This window comes from Urocitellus parryii, chromosome 10 (genome assembly GCF_045843805.1).
Source record: "Urocitellus parryii isolate mUroPar1 chromosome 10, mUroPar1.hap1, whole genome shotgun sequence".
NCBI classification, from domain to species: Eukaryota; Metazoa; Chordata; class Mammalia; order Rodentia; family Sciuridae; genus Urocitellus; species Urocitellus parryii.
In genome coordinates, this window is record NC_135540.1 from 90596050 (window position 1) to 90614057 (window position 18008).

Consider the following 18008-nt stretch of genomic DNA (forward strand, 5'->3'; position numbering starts at 1 on the left):
TTACTTTAAAAGAAAATATTTGGCTGACAAATAAAAATTATTTTATATATATATATAAAATAATTTATATATATATATATAATAATTTATATATATATATAAATTTGGCTGGGAGCTATGACAAATGCCTATAATTCCAGCTACTTGGAAGGCTCAGGCAGGAGGATACACGTAAGCCTGGGTAATTTAGGCAGACCCAGTCTTAAAACAAAAAACTTGGTGTGGCAGCAGGGATGGATGAAGCATCTAAAAATGTTGATAATTTTTTAAAAAAATAATTTCTTGTAGTTGTAGATGAACAGCATACCTTTATTTTGTCTGTTTATAAGTGGTGCTAAGGATCAAATTCAGTGCCGCACACAGGCTAGCCATTGCTCTGCTACTGAGCTACAGCCCCAGCCCCTGATAATTTCTTTAGATCTGGAAGTTCACTGTATTCTTCTATGTTTGAGCTTTTCCTTAATAATACTGCCCCCCCCACCATGGTACTGGGGATTGAACCTCAGGCCTCCTGTATGCTAGGCAAACACTTTACCACTTAGCCATATCTTCATTCATGTTTTAAAGTTTTTTAAGATATTAGCTTTGTTCTATTTTTAACTCTAGGAATTCTATTTATCCTTATAGCCTTGACAAATACAGACATAGGAAAACTACACAACCCATCATTATTTTTTATTTGCAAATCTCTGCAAGTCCCCTGTGACTACACTGTCTCATTAGGGGAGGCTTCATCTTTGTAATATACATTCTCAGCATAAATATTTGATTTTTTAAAACAAAGAAAGTTGGCTTCCTAAACATCTCATGTGGTGGTACCAAACCTCTGATACTACCCCAGAATCTTTTTATAATCAAGAATCACAATTCTTTCCAGAAATAGTTTTTTCGCTCCTTACATCACACGTTTCGGAGATACAGTGAGAGGCGGCAGCAGACCTGCGCTTCAGGTCAGGGACCAATCCAGAGTTGGAAGGCCATCGCAGGGTTCTCTTTGGGACTCAGTTTCCCAAGCAAAAGACCAGTGGGGCGGTCTTCCCGCGTCCCGCTGCTCCTCCCGACCCGCGGGCTGCCCCGCCTTGAGGGCGGAGACCGGGCGGAGCGGCGCGTTCTCCTCCGCCTCTTTCCGACTCACCACTGCCCCTGGCGCCCGCGGCGCATGTGCCCAGCGCCCCCTCCCCGGCCCTGGATTCCACTTCCCCTCCGCTCGCGCTGCAGCGGCAGCTGCCTCCAGGCCCCGCGCCGCCTCCGGAGTCCATGGCCGGAACGCGCTGGGTACTCGGGGCGCTGCTCCGGGGCTGCGGCTGTAACTGCAGCAGCTGCCGGCGCACCGGCGCTGCCTGTTTGCCCTTTTATTCCGCCGCTGGCTCCTTCCCCTCGGGCGTTTCGGGCCGCCGCCGCCTGCTGCTGTTACTAGGGGCCGCTGCGGCCGCCGCCTCTCAGACGCGGGGCCTCCAGATCGGGCTTGCGCCCGCCGGGAGGCTGGCGGGCCCTCCACCTGCGGCCACCTCAGCGGCGGCCGTGGCCGCCGCCTCCTACCCTGCATTGCGCGCTCCTCTGCTACCGCAGTCGCTGGCGGCCGCCGCGGGCTCCGCGCGGAGCTACAGCCAGGTACGTGGACGCTGCGAGGGGCTGCGCACTGGACCCCTCTCCGGACGCGCGCACGCGTCCCCGCGCCTCTTCGCGTGCGCCTCGAGTGCGCGCCCGGGTATCCGCGGCAGGCGCCGCACACCCGCCCCCCTCCCGCTCCGTCCTCCTATTGGGCACGGGAACAAGGGACGCTCTCCCAGGCCTTGGGTTTTCTCCTTGTTTTGTTCTCCCCTCGAGTCTCTGGTCGGTTGGGCAGTGTAAGTGTGGCTGGGGTGAATGTTGAGGCCTTGTTTCCCGCCGGGCCCATGGTAGGTTTTGTGAGGCTGCTGATGCCCCCAACCCCGCATCCCTCTAGCTCTCCGCCCGCTGGTCGTGAAGTTGGGAGGCCGGACCCCGCGGAGGGTTGGGAGTTTCCGTGCAGCTGGAGCACTAGGCCCGGGCGGCCCTCGGCGCCTCACGGTAGCCACTGATACTAAGGTTCGCCACACAGCTGCGTGAGCTGGCTTGGGAAGGAGCCGCATCTCCAGCGCGCCCCTCTCTCTTGTTTCCCCTGGGAAAGGCGGGCTGCCCCAATTTACTGAAGGTCACCTCTGCAACTCCAGTTCCTTTGACAGAAGGTCCTTTAGGACTGTCGATTGCGGTCCACTGGGAGAACACTTGGATATTGGGGGAGGGGATGAGTGGGGTAGGAGCGTCTAGTGGGCTACGATTTGGGCCCCAGTTGGGAATATTTTCCATTACTTTTTTCCATTCTTATCTTTTAAAGTGTGTATTTGAAGAACCCAGATTGCAACTATTCTATGCATTGTATATGGAGCTTTTTCTTCTGCTTATTACGTGGTATCTGAGAAGTGCCAGCTCACTTTTTCACTACCTACCGCGCTAATGCTTTGGGTCATATTTATCATAATTCAGTTTGTGCTTCTCCTTGAATTTATGGAATTTGGGAGGCTGCTGTCTGCTCATGGCTGAGCTAATTGATTTGAATACTGGCCCAATACTTTATCCTGCTTTTTTTCTGTAAAATCTTATGATGCTTATGGAATTCTGGGAAAAGAGAAAAAAGTTGTCTTAAAAGAATCGCTTTGTGAGCTGGTTTCTTGTAAAATCTGTTGTGTGTTAGACATTTTGCCTACACTTATCATTGACGCCTTAAAATTGGACTTTAAGTGTTCATGAAAACCTGACTGGAACACAGATATCTGTCCTTAGCTTAGTAGATTGCAAGTCTTAAAGCTTGATTTACGTTCTCAATTTACGGCTGTAGTGCTTTGTTGGATTCTCTCTACATTCCAGTTTGGGCTCAGTGTTATAGTCTACTTTAGGTATTTCTCAGGCTCCTGTTACCTCACACTTCTGCTATTGCCTTTTAAGATCTTTCCCTTATTCAATTGGTCCAACAGATTAATCTTTCCAAGGCCTCCTGCTGTCTTGTTGTTTTACCCACTCCTCAGTGTCTTTTTATTAACTTCCCTTTGCTAACCCAAGTGAAGGACACAGAGGCCTTCTGCTGTATAGTACCCAAGTTCCTTTTGCCAGCTCATCTTCTTTGGCTCTGTTTTTACCCTGCAAGACAAATGGGATTAATTGCTATTTTTCAAATGCACCTTTGTTTGGACTGCTGTTTCCCCTCGCCTCAAACTGGAATACTTTTATATTTCTCAAACTTTTATATTTCCTGCAAGGTCCATCTTTGATCACTTCCTGATTCTTTTTCTGTTAGGGCTTTATTTTTAATTTCTATAGTATTTTGTATCTTAATTATAGCACTTGAAGCATCTTGTCTTCTGTATGTGTCTTATTTTGAAATGAGGGTCTAATGTGGTGCATTCTGTGTAGGGGACTCTAAAATATTTTTGTCATACTGAAGGAATCCTTCTTGTACTATCCTAACTAAAACATTATTATTAGTTATAATTTGGGGTTGATGAATTTAAAAATAAGTCCCGAAGAAAATTTGCACTGCTAAATGACTAGGATATATTTGCTTATTGCTTTAGGATGTTCAATTTTAAGCCAAAACAGGAAAGTTAGATTTGTGAAGTTTACTTCTGACCTCTGAAATAATCTTAATATCTAGAGCATCTGTTTGAAGAAATAAGCACTAAGTTGGTTGTCTTTTCTTCATTTCTCTTGAAAGGAGTCCAAAACTACCTACCTGGAGGACCTTCCACCACTCCCTGAGTATGAATTGGCCCCATCCAAGTTAGGAGAGGAGGTGGATGATGTTTATCTCATTCGAGCTCAAGGATTGCCTTGGTCATGTACTGTGGAAGATGTGCTTAACTTTTTCTCAGGTAAATCTTATTGTATTTTAAATATGTAATTTTGTCTGAGTAAAGGGTTGATCTACAGAATCCCAAGTGTAGCTATGGTGGAGACAGTGTCTTTGATGATAGGAAATTGTTCTGGCTGGTTTTACATTCAATACCAAGTGACATCATGATACTGTTTGTGGTATGTATCATATTTAATGATTGACTGCAACAAAAATAATATTAAAATGACATGATATGAAGCCAGTTTTCTTTTAAGTTTTACTATGTACATAACAAAAAGCCAAACCTATTAGTGGAAATGTGGGATTGAAAGTAATTGTTTATGTAGTAAATGAACTTAAATGCAAGATTACTTGCATAAAGTTCCTTTAATAACATATTTCAAGGTTTACTAGTCCTTAGTTTTTTAGTTTCTATATCTGACTGTAGTTTTTAATTTTCCTTTCAAGAGGCTTTTAGGGGGCTGGGGTTGTGGTTCAGTGGTAGAGTACTTGCCTGGCATGTGTGCAACACTGGGTTCGATCCTCAGCACCACATAAAAAACAAAAATAAAAATAAAACAAAGGTATGGTGTACATCTACAACTAAAAAAAGAAAAAATTTTAAAAAAGGGCTTTTAGTAGATGTCACTTTCAAGTGTGGTAAAAGGATGTAACTGAAGGGCTGGGGTTGTAACTCAGTGACAGAGCACTTGCCTAGCATGTGAGAGGCACTGGGTTCGATCTTCAGCACCACATATAAATAAATAAAAACTAAAGGTACATCAACAACTAAAAAATCTTAAAAAAAAAAAAAAGATGTGACTTAATGTACTAATGTTCATACTATTGTGTGAGTCACGAATTTTATAAAGCCAATTGCCACTTACATCTTTGACTTGCATTGTAGGAAATGTGTACTATGGGGATACCTTTCTTATAATGGAAAATGGGGAAGTTAAATTATCATAGCAGAATTATTTTTATAGGAGATATTTTATTCATAGGAATTAAACCTATTATTTTAATTCCTTAAGTGATTTGAAACCGGTTATATAAACTTTGGAATGGACATAATGCATTTTGAGTTGCACCCAGCCTGACCTGACATTTAATGGTCAGAAGATCTTAAGCTTCTGAGCCAAGGTTTACTTATCTTTTCTGCTTGGAACATTTTAGACACCGCTACCTCATTAGTGTTTGGATGACTTCAGTGATGGGGATTTGTGTAAAGAATGTGACAGGCATTTTGGTTCCTCCTTTGTTGTAGGAAAATTGCATTCTAATGACTTGTATAATTGAGCTTGATGTTTGATTTCTGTTTTTAATTGACTTTATTCATATACTTTTAGACTGCAGAATCCGCAATAGTGAGAATGGAATACATTTCCTTTTAAATAGAGATGGGAAACGAAGGGGTGATGCCTTAATTGAAATGGAGTCAGAGCAGGATGTGCAGAAAGCCTTAGAAAAGCACCGCATGTACATGGGTCAGCGATATGTGGAAGGTATGTTCCTTAGATTCTGGCTTTTTATGATCTTGCATTAGATTTTAAATTTTGCAAGACTCGTTAACAATAGTGAAATAGTTAAATATTATGAATGCATTATTTTACAACTTGTAAAAATGAAGCTTAGAGAGATCATCAGAATTTTTTATAGATTGAAAGTGTTGACCAAGTTTATCTTAAAGTTGTGAGAGTTAAATAGGTTATGATTGGCACATAATAAATGTTCAATAAATGTTATTTTCTTCAGAGATGTGCAAAAAGATTAAAACCATTGGTGTTTTAATTCTTGGATAATCTACCAAGTGTTAGTGTATTTGATTTCTTTTTTAAAAAGTAGTGTCTTTCTGGGGCTGAGGTTGTGGCTCAGCCGTAGAGTACTCACCTAGAACGTGTGAAGACCTGGGTTCGATCCTCAGCACCACATAAAAATAAATAAATAAAGGTTAAAAAAAGTGGTGTCCTTTGTTATGTAAATTTTACATCCATTTTGTGCTTTTTCTTTGTAGTATATGAGATAAATAATGAAGATGTGGATGCCTTAATGAAAAGCCTACAGGTCAAGTCGTCACCTGTGGTGAATGATGGTGTAGTTCGATTAAGAGGACTTCCTTATAGTTGCAATGAGAAAGATATCGTGGACTTCTTTGCAGGTGCTTTGTAGTCATATTATGTTTGGGTCCTTATTTCTTTTCTCCCCCCACACCCCGTCCCCTTGCCTTGTTGTTCTATATCTTAGATGTGTTTTGATGTAATAGGCAGATCTTTGGGGGATGTCACTTTTCAGAATTTCATGAGAGTTTGTCTTACAATAGAAGAAAATATCTGCTCAAAATAGTGGCCGTATTTGTCTAATACAATAACCATTTATATGATTTCAAAGTTTTATCTAATTTCTAGCTATAAAATATGTGCCATTAGTAGTAATGTTAGTCTAAATCTCTGTTGTCTCTTCAAATATAATTAATGACAAAAAAGTTAAAAAAAATTGAGGGAACGGTGTGTTTATGATAGATTACTTGGACCTGAGCGTGGTCTTGCACACCTATAATCCCAGGTATTCTGAAGGCTGAAGAAGGAGGATCTCAAATTTAAGGTTAGCCTAGAAAATTTAGCGAGATCCTGTCTCAAAAAAAAAAAAAAAAGGCAGGGTGTAGCTCAGTAGCAGGGTGGGTTTGGGTGTAGCTCAGTAGTAGAGTACCTCTTGGTTCAATTCCTAGTATTGAAAAAAGATTGGTTAGTTGGACCATCAACATTCTGAAAATATAAATACATATTTATTAATAACTTCTGGCTGCATAAAAACTTCTACTCATTAAGCATGTATCCAGCTTTGGGATTGGCAAAACCACATACAAGTTTTATTAGTGCATTTGTTAACTATAAAGATTATAAAAAGTTCCTGGTAGCAACACTAATTTGGAATAATTTTTTGTATCCTAGGACTGAATATAGTGGACATTACTTTTGTAATGGACTATAGAGGGAGAAGAAAAACAGGGGAAGCATATGTGCAGTTTGAAGAACCAGAAATGGCCAACCAAGCCTTGTTGAAACACAGGGAAGAAATTGGTAACCGGTGAGTGAGACAGATACTAGTGATGCAGCAGCATCACACTTCAAGTCATTTTGATGAATGTGTTCTAATTTGACTGAAAGTTTTCAGACACAGAAATGTAGAATAGTATGAAGAGCCACCAGACATCCATTGCTTGGATTAACAAATTATTGACATTTGTTATGTTTATTTCATCTGTTTATTTTCAGTATTTGTCTTTTAATAAAGGTATTTTCTTACATAATCACAACAAAAAGAAAATACCTTTTTTAAAAGACAAATACTGAAAATAAACAGATGAAATAAACATAACAAATGTCAATAATTTGTTAATCCAAAATGAATAATAATTTATTATCCAGTAATAACCCACAATCTTTTCACAGTTAAACCCCAAATACTTTTTTGTAGTTCGTTTGTTTGAGCCAGAATCCAGACAAATCCACACCTTGCTTTTAATATGACACTGATTCTCTTAAAATAGAGCAAATTCCCTTCTTTATTTTTTATTCTTTTTCCCTTTTAAAAATGCAGTTGACTTTTGAAGAAATTGGGTCAGGCAGTGTCTCCTGTTTATATCACATCAGGATGCATGTAATGATGTAGGTGATTTGTGCTTAGCTTCAATTTTGGAGGCATAGGAAATTGTCAAATTTTAAATCTCTGTTTTGCTGCTTTCTGGCCTTTTTATTTAGCTCCTTCGAAGCTTTTTTTTTTTTTTTTTTTTTTTTTAAATAGCGCCACTCCAAAAGCTGACTATTTCAGAATCTACTTATAGAATGGGTTCATAGGTCTTTTTAAAAAAGTGGTTCTTGAGTTGGGCACAGTGACACACCTGTAATCCAAGCTACTTGGGATGCTATAATAGGAGGATGCGAGTTTGAGGCTAGCATGGGCAATATAGCAAGACTCTGTTTCAAAAAAATGTTTTATTTAATTATTATTTTTTCTTCCTTTTAGGTTCTGGGAATCAAACCCAGGGCCTCATTTATGCTAGGCAAAGTGCTCGACCACTGAGCTACACACCTAGTCCCTCATTTAATTGTTTTAGGTCTGTAAATACAAATAATTTTTTTTAAAAATTATTTATTTATTTTTTTCTGGTCATATGAGAAAATAGCTTGAGAGTTAAACTCATGCAATTTCCCTACTTCCCCACACACAAAAACATGAGGCACAAGTAAAATTATAAAGTTTCTAGTATTAATACTAAAAATGAAAAAGAGTTGGAGGGTGCCAGATCTTTAGATCTGCCACGATCTCTTGACTCTAGAGTATAAGCAATTAAAGGAGAACTTATTTGCATTTTGCTTTGAGCCTAATGGCAGGATTATGATGTCTGATTTTTGTTTTTTGTGGGGTACTATGAGAATATTAGCACAAATAATAGGCATTTATGCCTATAATTCAATACAGCCTACCAAGAGAGTCAACTTTAAATTTAAATGAAGAAAAATTAAATCATTATCTATAGGACACCAGCTATTTTCCATATGATTTCTGTGGAACTTGTGACTGACTCTTGGCGTCCAAGCTATAGTGAGTGGGTTGTTTTTTTTTGTCACTACATAATAAGTCATTCTAAAACTTATTAGCTCACTCAATCCTTGAGCCACATCACCAGCCCTATTTCTTATTTTATTTAAATAAAGAGTCTTACTGAGTTGCTTAGAACCTTACCCTTGCTGAAGCTGGCATTGGATTTATGATCCTCCTGCCTCAGCCTCCCAACACACTGGGATTACAGGAGTGCACCACTGCACTTGGCTCTGTTCACTTTTTTAAAAATTTATTTATTTTTATTAGCTACACATGACATTACAATGATCTTGGCAATTTATACATTTGAATCAATTGGGGCATAATTTCTCATTTTTCTGACTGTACAGATTGCAGAATCACACTGGTCATAGAGTCACCTATATACGTACAGCAATCATAAAGTCTATTCTATTCTGCTGCCCTTCCTATCCCCCCCTTCCCCTCCCCTCCCCTGCCATCACTTCTCTCTATCCAATCTAATGTGACACACTTTTTTTTTTTCTTTTTCTCCTCACAACATCATACATGTATTCTGTATAACGATGAGGGTCTCCTTCCGTCTTCTGTGCAACTCCCCTTCTTCCTCCTTTTCCCTCCCACCTCTCTTCCCTATTTAGTGGTAATAATACAAATAATTTTTACAGCTCCTGTTTAATAAGCTAGTTTGGAGTAACAGTGTTGAGGGAAAAAAAGCTTGGATTTAATTTAGTCCCACTGTCACTATAATGGCAAGTCAGAATTCTTAGGTTCTCATTTACCTCCTAGGGAAATTCTAGAAAAGGTAGCTTTTCTTATCCTGTGACTCTTTTGTTTGAACTTGGGTACTTTACCACTGAGCTTTCTTACCAGTGATGGACTATAGAGGGAATTTTTTATTTTTTATTTTGAGACAGAGCCTTGCTAAATTGCTGTGGGTTTCCCTTGGTCTGTGAAGCTGGCCTTGAACTTGTGATCCTCCTACCTCAGCCCCCTGAGTTGCTGGGATTATAGGTGTGTGCTACTGCACTTGGCTACACTGGGACCATCTTTTACAAATGTGACTAATTTTCAAAGAATTCAATTGCAGGGCTTCGACAGGTTGATAAGCAACTATGGAAAGAAGACCAAAAAAACCTTTGTTTTGGTTTGCTTTTCATTACTGTAATGAAATACTGATGCAGGCTAACTTTATAACAATAAGAGGTTTATTTAGCCCATAGTTTTAGATGCTGAAAGACCACACAGTGTGGTGCATTGACAAGGTACCCCCTGCTGTGAATGGTATGAGTGCTTACCTGTGGGAAGAAGAAATCACATCTCACAAGAAGTCAGAGTGATTTCAGGGGTAGACTCAGGCTTTTATAACAACTTACTTTTCTGAGAATTAACTTCAGGATTCCCTTCTTAGAGCAGTACCCCCAAATGACTAAAAGACCATCTTAAAGTTTCACAGCATCCCCCAGTATTGTCACTCCAGTTACGAAGCTCCTAACCAAGAAATTGGGGGGGGGGGGCATCTAAGCCACAGCAACCTTGTAAAGATTCTTTTTTAAAAAAAAAAAATCTATAAATCTGTCAGACCTTTTGCATTCCAAAAAAAAAGTTTTAGTTTCTGTACCCACAATTACAACGAGGATAGTTATTCTTATAAAGCAAAACAGTAAAAAATATTGTTAAAATGTATATGAAAATATATTTTGGGGCAAAAATTTTGAGGCAAAATGATTAAATTATTGATCTATTCTGTTCAGAGTATTGTTTCCATGGGTTAATATCTGCAGTCACTGTTAAATTTTCCCTTTCCTGTTTTTTTTTGGATACATGTATTTTATAAGCTATTGGAAATATCTTAAAACCTATTTTATTTATTTATTTTTTTAGTATTATGTTTTAGTTGTAGTTGGACACAATACTTTCATTTTGTTTTTATGTGGTGCTTAGGATGGAATCCAGCGTCCCACACGTGCTAGGCGAGGGCTCTACTGCTGAGCCACAACCCCAACCCCTTAAAACCTATTTTAAATGGGTTCAATGTACAGTTATTTTGCATCATTTGTGACTATTCGTTTTTGTTTTGACCTAGGTATATAGAGATATTTCCAAGCAGAAGGAATGAAGTTCGAACCCATGTTGGCTCTCATAAGGGAAAGAAAATGGCATCTTCTCCTACTGCTAAGTATATAACTGAGCCAGAAATGGTCTTTGAAGAACATGAAGTAAATGAAGACATTCGACCCATGACAGGTTTTGAAAATGAGAAGGAGATAGGTAAGGTCCTATCTCCTTTTGAGACTCATTGGGTCTATCTTGTATGTTTTGGTTTTTGTTAAACTATTTTTCTTAATAATCATATTGTATTGTGAGATTGCAGGACAAGGAAATTGAGTTAAAGATTTAATGTCTCTGTAGTATGTATTTTGAATATATACTAAAGGGCTTAATTATTTGGTTATGTTTCTAACTTAATTTTGTAGTCTATTAAAAGCTGGACACTAAAAATGTAATGAAAGGAAGTAAAATGTCAGCATTTAAACTAAGATAGGGAAAGATAGTTGTACAGAGCAGGGATATTAAGGATTTTGTTTGCCTCTGGATTTAATAATTTCTTTGATTCCTAACCTTGAAGCAACATTGGAGTCTTTGAAATTTGTTAAGTATTTTCCAGTTGGCGCTTTGAAGTTATCTTGTCACTATATTTTTCTATCTTCCTTTCCTTTACTCCTGGAACCCAGAAAGTTTCTCTTCCTTTAGAGTTTAGTTTATGACCGGTTTACCTTCGTTCTGTTGTAACAGAAAATTAAGTTCTTAATTTAGTAGTGGATTCAAGTATTAGATACTTATGGGTATTCAGGTGATATTTGTTAAATAGCAGAAATTGAGATTATTTTGGCTTTTAAAGCCCTTCCTTACTGGTTCAAGATGATTTGAAGATTTTGATATAAAGGTCATATCTAATTATAATCTGTTAATAGCTCTTGATGCTTTATGTCCTTGATGGTGTTTTTTGTTTCTCCTTCAGAATTGCCTAAGGAGATGTCAGAAAAGCTTCCAGAAGCTGTTGATTTTGGAACTACGCCTTCATTGCATTTTGTCCACATGAGAGGATTACCTTTTCAAGCTAATGCCCAAGACATTATAAATGTGTGTGCCATTAAGATATCCATTCTCAATAGGTTTGAACTGAAGTTCTAAAATTGAACTTGTATTAGTTTGTGGAAGGTGCAGAAGAAAATGCTGTATTTCTCTTGTTGTAAAGGTTGTTTAATTTTTTGTAGCTGAAAAGTGTAGGATATCTGGGTATGGTTGTCTGTGCCTATAGTCCCAACTACTTCAAGGATAAGGCAGGAGGATTGCTTGAATCCAGGAGTTTGAGGCCAACTTGTGGATTGTAGGTGGACTGGTTCTCTTAAAAAAAGGGTGGGGGCTGGGGCCAGGGCTGGGGTTGTGGTTCAGCGGTAGGGCACTTGCTTAAGCATGTGCAAGGCCCTGGGTTTGATCCTCACCATCACATAAAAATAAATAAAGGCATTGTGTCCAACTAAAAAATATATATATTAAAAAAAAAGGGGGTGGGGTGTGGCTGGGGTTGCAGCTCCGTGATAGGGGTGCTTGCTTAGCATGTGTGAGGTACTGGGTTTGATTCTCACCACTACATATAAATAAGAACAAAGTAAAGGTTCATCCACAACTTAAAAGGGTGGGGGTGGCTTTTTATTACACTTGTGAAAATCAGGTGAGGATTTTATAAATGCACAGCAAAATGGTATAGATTTATTAATAAAGTAGGAAAATTTGGTTTTAGAATAAATGACTTCAACTTATCTTTCACTTTGGGAAAATGACACTAAAGCATATGATTACAGAGGTTTTTTTATTTATTTTTTTACAGAGCAGTTATATACAGATATTTCGGTGTTCCATTATAAATTAAAAATATCATAATTTGAAAATACATTTAATATACCTAATCGGCTAAACATCATAGCAACACAGTATACTGTAGGGTGTTGGTGGTTTATCTTTGTGATCTTGTGGTTGACTGGGAGATGTTTGTTGCCACTACTGAGCATCTCAGCAGAGTACCTTACTTTGTATTGCTAGCCAGGGAAAAATTAAAAATTTTTTAATTTTTAATTTTTTAATTTTTTATGGTTTCTATTTAATTTGGATTGCTTTTGCACAATTGTGAAGTTGAAAAATCATAACTGGAACCATCTAACCATTACAAATTCAGGGCACATCTGTACTAGACAAAAATCTAGGCTTGAGTTTTTATGAGATACCATGTAGCCTTCATGAAATGGGATTCCCTAATATTTGAGAAAGTAAATTTAAAATACATTTTTTATTTAGTAATAGATACTATGTGAAATAAAACATAAAACTACAAAGCTCTCAACTTTATGATTTTGAGAACATGTATGAAAGATAGATCCAAACGTAGAGTCTTTGGTTACTAGTGAAGCCTCAGAGTTGTCATTATTTCAAAAAACATACTAAGAGCTAGGTATGGTAACATATGTCTGTAGTCCTAGTGACTTGGAAGTCTGAGGCAGGAGGATCACAAGTTCAAGGCCAGTGTCAGTTGTTTAGTGTTTAGCGAGGTCCTAAGCCAATTAGTTAGAACTTGACTCAAAAAATGAAGGACTCAAGTTGTAGCTTAGTGATAAAAGACCCCTGGGTTCAGTCTCCAGTACAAAAAAAAAAAAAAAAAGGCGCATATTAGGAATTATATCTTTACCCAATTGAAGTTTGCAAGTTTTCATTGAAACTTGTTTTTGCGGGCTGGAGTTGTGGCTCAGTGGTAGAGCACTTGCCTAGCATATGTGAGGCCCTGGGTTCGATCCTCAGCACCACATAACAATAAATAAGGATATTGTGTTCATCTACAACTAAAAAATATTTAAAAAAAAAAAAAAAAGGAAGAAACGTGTTGTTGCTTTGGTTTGGAATGATAATCATTTAGTGTGGTAGCCCAGTTTGTGTATTTCTGAAAACTGATAGCTACGTATCTGATTAAATGTATTACTAAGGAATAAAGTATATTTGATAGATATTCTTTAGAAACAGATGTGTGTGGGAGAAATGAAAAAGTGTGTGAGAACCATTTGTATAAGGATCTGTAGTTTGAGGTTCTTTGATAACAGATATTTGAAATGTAATCTTGAGTCTGAGAAAACTCAGACCAGAAGAGATGGTAGATTTGTAACTATCTTATTGCTTAATGAATTTTCTAAAAACCACTGTGTCAGGTGTATGAATCAATGACTGAAAGCAAAAGCAGAGCCACCACTACCTGGGCTGGGGATGTGGCTCAGGGGTAGATTGCTTGCCTGACACACATGAGGCCCTGTGTTTGATCTCTAGTGCTGCAAGAAAAAAAAAAGTAGAGCCACCAGACATCTAAAGCTTCGTTCTAGTTCAGTTATATTCTTTTTGTTTGCCTCCGTTTAGTTTTTTGCTCCCCTGAAGCCTGTGAGAATCACCATGGAATACAGTTCCAGTGGAAAGGCTACTGGAGAAGCTGATGTGCACTTCGATACTCATGAGGATGCTGTTGCAGCTATGCTCAAGGATAGGTCCCATGTTCGTAAGTATTGCTCATGGTTTTCCTTGTATTCAGTGCTTACCTTTGCTTACAAATATCCTTCCTTATTTAGGGATTGGTCTAGAATTTTTCCTAAGGAAAATAAAGGTAAAATATAAAACACTGTATTATAAGAAAAACATTTAGTTGACTGCCAGTTTCCTTATATTTCTATCCAGAGTTGGGGTTTTGTTTTAATTTTGCTTTTGCCTACTTGTTTTTGATTTTTTAAATGTTTTTATTTTAAATTTGGGTGGCAATGGGGTCTTGCTAGTCTCAACTTTAAGGGGTTCAAGTGATCTTCCTGCCTCAGCCTCCTGGTAGCTAAGACCATAGGTGTTTGCCATCCTCTCTAGCCTCATTTTTAAAAAATATTTAATTGTTGGGCTGGAGATGTGGCTCAGCGGTAGCGCGCTCGCCTGGCATGCTTGCGGCCCGGGTTCGATCCTCAGCACCACATACCAACAAAGATGTTGTGTCCGCCGAGAACTAAAAAATAAATATTAAAAATTCTCTCTCTCTCTCTCTCTCTCTCTCCTCTCTCACTCTGTCTTTAAAAAAAAAAAAATTGTTGATGGACCTTTATTTATTTCTCTATATGTGGTGTTGAGAATCAAACCCAGGGCCTCCTACATGCAAGCACTTTACCACTGAGCCACAACTCCAGCCCTCGTTCCCCCCCCCAATAAAGAAAAATGTTTGAATATCATCTAAACTATGAGAAAAATGGCTGCAGTATTTTTTCTGCCTTTTCAGGTTTTAAAAACTAATATTTTTCTATTGTTTTCAGAGCATAGGTATATTGAACTGTTCCTGAATTCATGTCCAAAAGGAAAATAAGACTTCCAGGGACTCCAGATAGTAAGGTAATTTATTTTTTTTTTTTCCTACCGTGTATGCATTGAATCCAGGGCCTTGCATTTGCTGAGCTAGTGCCCTGTTGAGCTATATTCCCAGCCCAAGTAAAGTAAATTTAAGAGGTCCAATTATGGAAATTATTTTCAAATAGATGAATAATCATTAACTCACTAATTTGTAATATGGTAGAAACCATTCTCTTTTTAATAAAGATCAAGCTCTAGTGATAGTTAAAGTAACACTATAAAGAATAAAAGTTCATTTTGATTGTATAGTGCTTTCAAGCATTATCCATGCATAAAATTTTTTTCATAATTCCCAACATTTATCATGCTGTGCCCCTCCATAAATTGTATAGCTATCTTTTGTAGCTGTAAATTATAATATATGGAAAGTTTCCCTTGCATTAGCTTTTCTTCCCACTAAAATGTAAACACATTTCTTCAGTTGTGAGATATTTTTACAATATATAAAAGGTGTTATATATGAAATCAGGGTGTGTCATTCATATGCAGTTAATTTGTCATTACTTCCTTTTTCTTTTGAAAATGATTTTTTGTCTTAGGAAGAACATAGTTTCATAATGTTAACTTATCTATGACATATTTAATAAATATATATATTCTTCCCTCCCTCAGAACTGGGGATTGAACCCAGGGATGCTGTACCACCAAGCTACATACTTTTTTTTGTGGTGCTGGGGATTGAACCCAGGGCCTTGTGCATGCAAGGCAAGCATTCTACCACTGAGCTATATCCCCAGCCCCTCTTAAAATGTTTTTTTGAGACAGTCTCCCTAAGTTGCCAAGATTGGCCTTGAACTTGGTGATACTCCTGCATTAGTTCCCTGAGTAGCTGGGATTATAGGTGTGTACCACTGCACCTGGCTGCTAAATATATCTCAGTGTCCTTTGACTAAATGTGTAATATCTTTTTTTCTCCATTAATTGTTTTCATATATTGTATTGCAATTATTTCCCCATATGTAGTAAAACACATTCTGTTACTATAGATGTTGTAGGTTATTTTTGGATATAAAGTTCCACAGTCCCAATTATTACCTTATTTCTATGTGCAATGTATTTTGTGCACAGTGCCAGAAATCATACAAGGCTAGGTACCTTAATGCCTTAATTTCCTTACTTTAAATTTTGTTTTGTTTTGTTTTTATGGTACTGATGATTGAACCTAGGGGTGCTTTATCACTGAGCTACATCCCTAATACCTTTTATTTTTGAGATAAGGTCTCTCTAAGTTGCTAAGGCTGCCCTTGAACTTGTGATCCTCCTGCCTCCATCTTCTGAGATGTTGGGATTATAGGTATGCACCACCTGAAATGTTGGGATTATAGGTGTGTACCAACATGCCCGGCTCCTGACTTAAATTTTGTCAGATAACTTATACTGAGTCAGGAAGGAAAAAAAAAAAATGAACTTGTACTTTTAAATGGTATGTAAACACAAGTAATTTTTTTTTTTTTTTTTTTTTTTAACATTTTTAAACAGAAGTGCAGCCGGGTGCAGTGGTTCACACTTGTAATCCCAGCAGTTTGGGAGGCTGAGATAGAAGGATTGCAAGTTCAAATCCAGTCTCAGCAAAAAGAAGGTGCTAAGCAACTCAGTGAGACCCTGTCTCTAAATAAAATACAAAATAGGGGTAGGGATGTGGCTCAGTGGTCAAGTGCCCCTGAGTTTAATTCCTAGTACTGCCCCCTGCCGAAAAAAAAAAAAAGCAAAACAAAAGTGTAACATTTTTTTGTTTTATTTTCAGGATGAAGCAAGAAGCATTTCATTTGCACATCTTTCTTGGACATGGGCTATAAAGTTCCTGTTTATTGGCAGAAACTGCTAGAGAAAGGATTTTGGGTTTGGGGTTAATGCTTCTAAGAAAAATTCATAGTGAACAATTGAGAAGGAGAAAGATTCAATTTGGTATTATGAAATAAACCACAAATCTTAAATTTTTGTTTAAACTGTTCAGGATCTGATTAAGAAAATCTGATTAATTCTTTATTTTATATAATTAAGCAGTTTGTTTTTATAGAGGATATGTTACCCATTGTAAAGACTACATATTTTTATTCAGTACTATCTTTAAAAAATCTTTTTCTCATTTAAAAAATAATCTGTTCAAAGTTTTGATTTTGCCTATGAATTGAGAGCTCTGATGTAAAGCTTCTTATGGATGAAATAATGTTTTATTGTAACCAAACACTCACCAAAGCAAGGAAAGGTTTCAGACCTTTAAACCACTATGGTGTGGCAGATAGTTTTAATTTTAGCTATATTTGATTATTTAGATAGGGATAGTGATTAAAATAAATAAATACCACAGGTTAGTGAGTATAAATGACAAGTTGGCAGTTTTATGTCTTTAGAAATGTTTTGCCTTTCTAAACCTTGTGGTTAAAGGCATTTAACATTGGTGCCTGTCTGTTTAGGGGGAAGTCTAGTCTCAACTTAAAAGTTGATCTCCCCCCCTCTGTTTTTTTTTTTTTTTTTGGTTTTGGGTAAACCTTAAGGGTGTTTGTTAGTCTTGAAACTGTAAAGTGATATGTCACAATAGTCCAGACTTATACGGACATTAATGGCTTCACTTGATTTAAACCAGCTCTAGACAGGAAAAAAAAAAAAAATCTGTCTCCTCATTTGCTTTTCAGTGCAGTAGCACATCCCATATTTTAGAACAAGTAGGGGTGCCTTGCTTTAAATAAAAATAGCATTTAATGTATAATTGTGTGAAGGGTTTATGGATAAAGCTACTTCTGCCACATTGTGGCAGTACCTTCTGCTTTAATATTAACAGCTTGTTATTTAAATATTGGACAAAATGGCTGGCTTCAAAATGTAGTCATTAATAAACTAACTTTATGTGCACCTGTGTAGGAGAATCAAAGTTCTGTATACTTTCTTTGCCTTGTTCCTGTTCTCAGGGTGACAGCTGCCACCAGGAGATGCGGTTATAGTTCTTAAAATTGAATTTTCCCAGATTTCAGAGAGGTGATATCTGGAAGAGAGATGATGTTTTCTCTCACTTAATATATAACCATCTTTGATTACCAGCTAAGATACAAAAATCACTGTACTGTAAGCAGTCAATAAATGGAGGCTCACTTTAGCCTGAAGATTA

General features: G+C 37.7%; 1 protein-coding gene across 2 annotated transcripts; it reads left to right on the plus strand.

Annotated features, from left to right (window-relative positions):
* Nucleotides 1-1142: 1142 nt before the first annotated feature.
* Grsf1 (G-rich RNA sequence binding factor 1) lies at nucleotides 1143-18008 on the plus strand. Of its 2 annotated transcripts, none has more exons than XM_026402596.2 (10): nucleotides 1143-1611; nucleotides 3731-3887; nucleotides 5200-5355; nucleotides 5865-6008; nucleotides 6799-6934; nucleotides 10518-10702; nucleotides 11454-11575; nucleotides 13889-14024; nucleotides 14812-14887; nucleotides 16650-18008. In XM_026402596.2, the coding sequence occupies exons 1-9, from the start codon at nucleotides 1258-1260 to the stop codon at nucleotides 14859-14861; spliced, it is 1440 nt and encodes a 479-aa protein (XP_026258381.1). In that variant the 5' UTR covers nucleotides 1143-1257; the 3' UTR covers nucleotides 14862-14887; nucleotides 16650-18008. The 2 variants fall into 2 exon arrangements, with proteins under 2 accessions (XP_026258381.1, XP_026258382.1); XM_026402597.2 differs by lacking the exon at nucleotides 1143-1611 and adding an exon at nucleotides 1629-1898.

Excerpts from the sequence above, each read along its gene's own strand:
- Grsf1 (XM_026402596.2), top strand. The coding sequence starts at position 1,258 with ATGGCCGGAACGCGCTGGGTACTCGGGGCGCTGCTCCGGGGCTGCGGC. Across the intron at positions 3,888-5,199 it reads TGTGCTTAACTTTTTCTCAG|ACTGCAGAATCCGCAATAGT; the intron begins GTAAATCTTATT and ends ATATACTTTTAG. Across the intron at positions 6,935-10,517 it reads AGGGAAGAAATTGGTAACCG|GTATATAGAGATATTTCCAA; the intron begins GTGAGTGAGACA and ends GTTTTGACCTAG.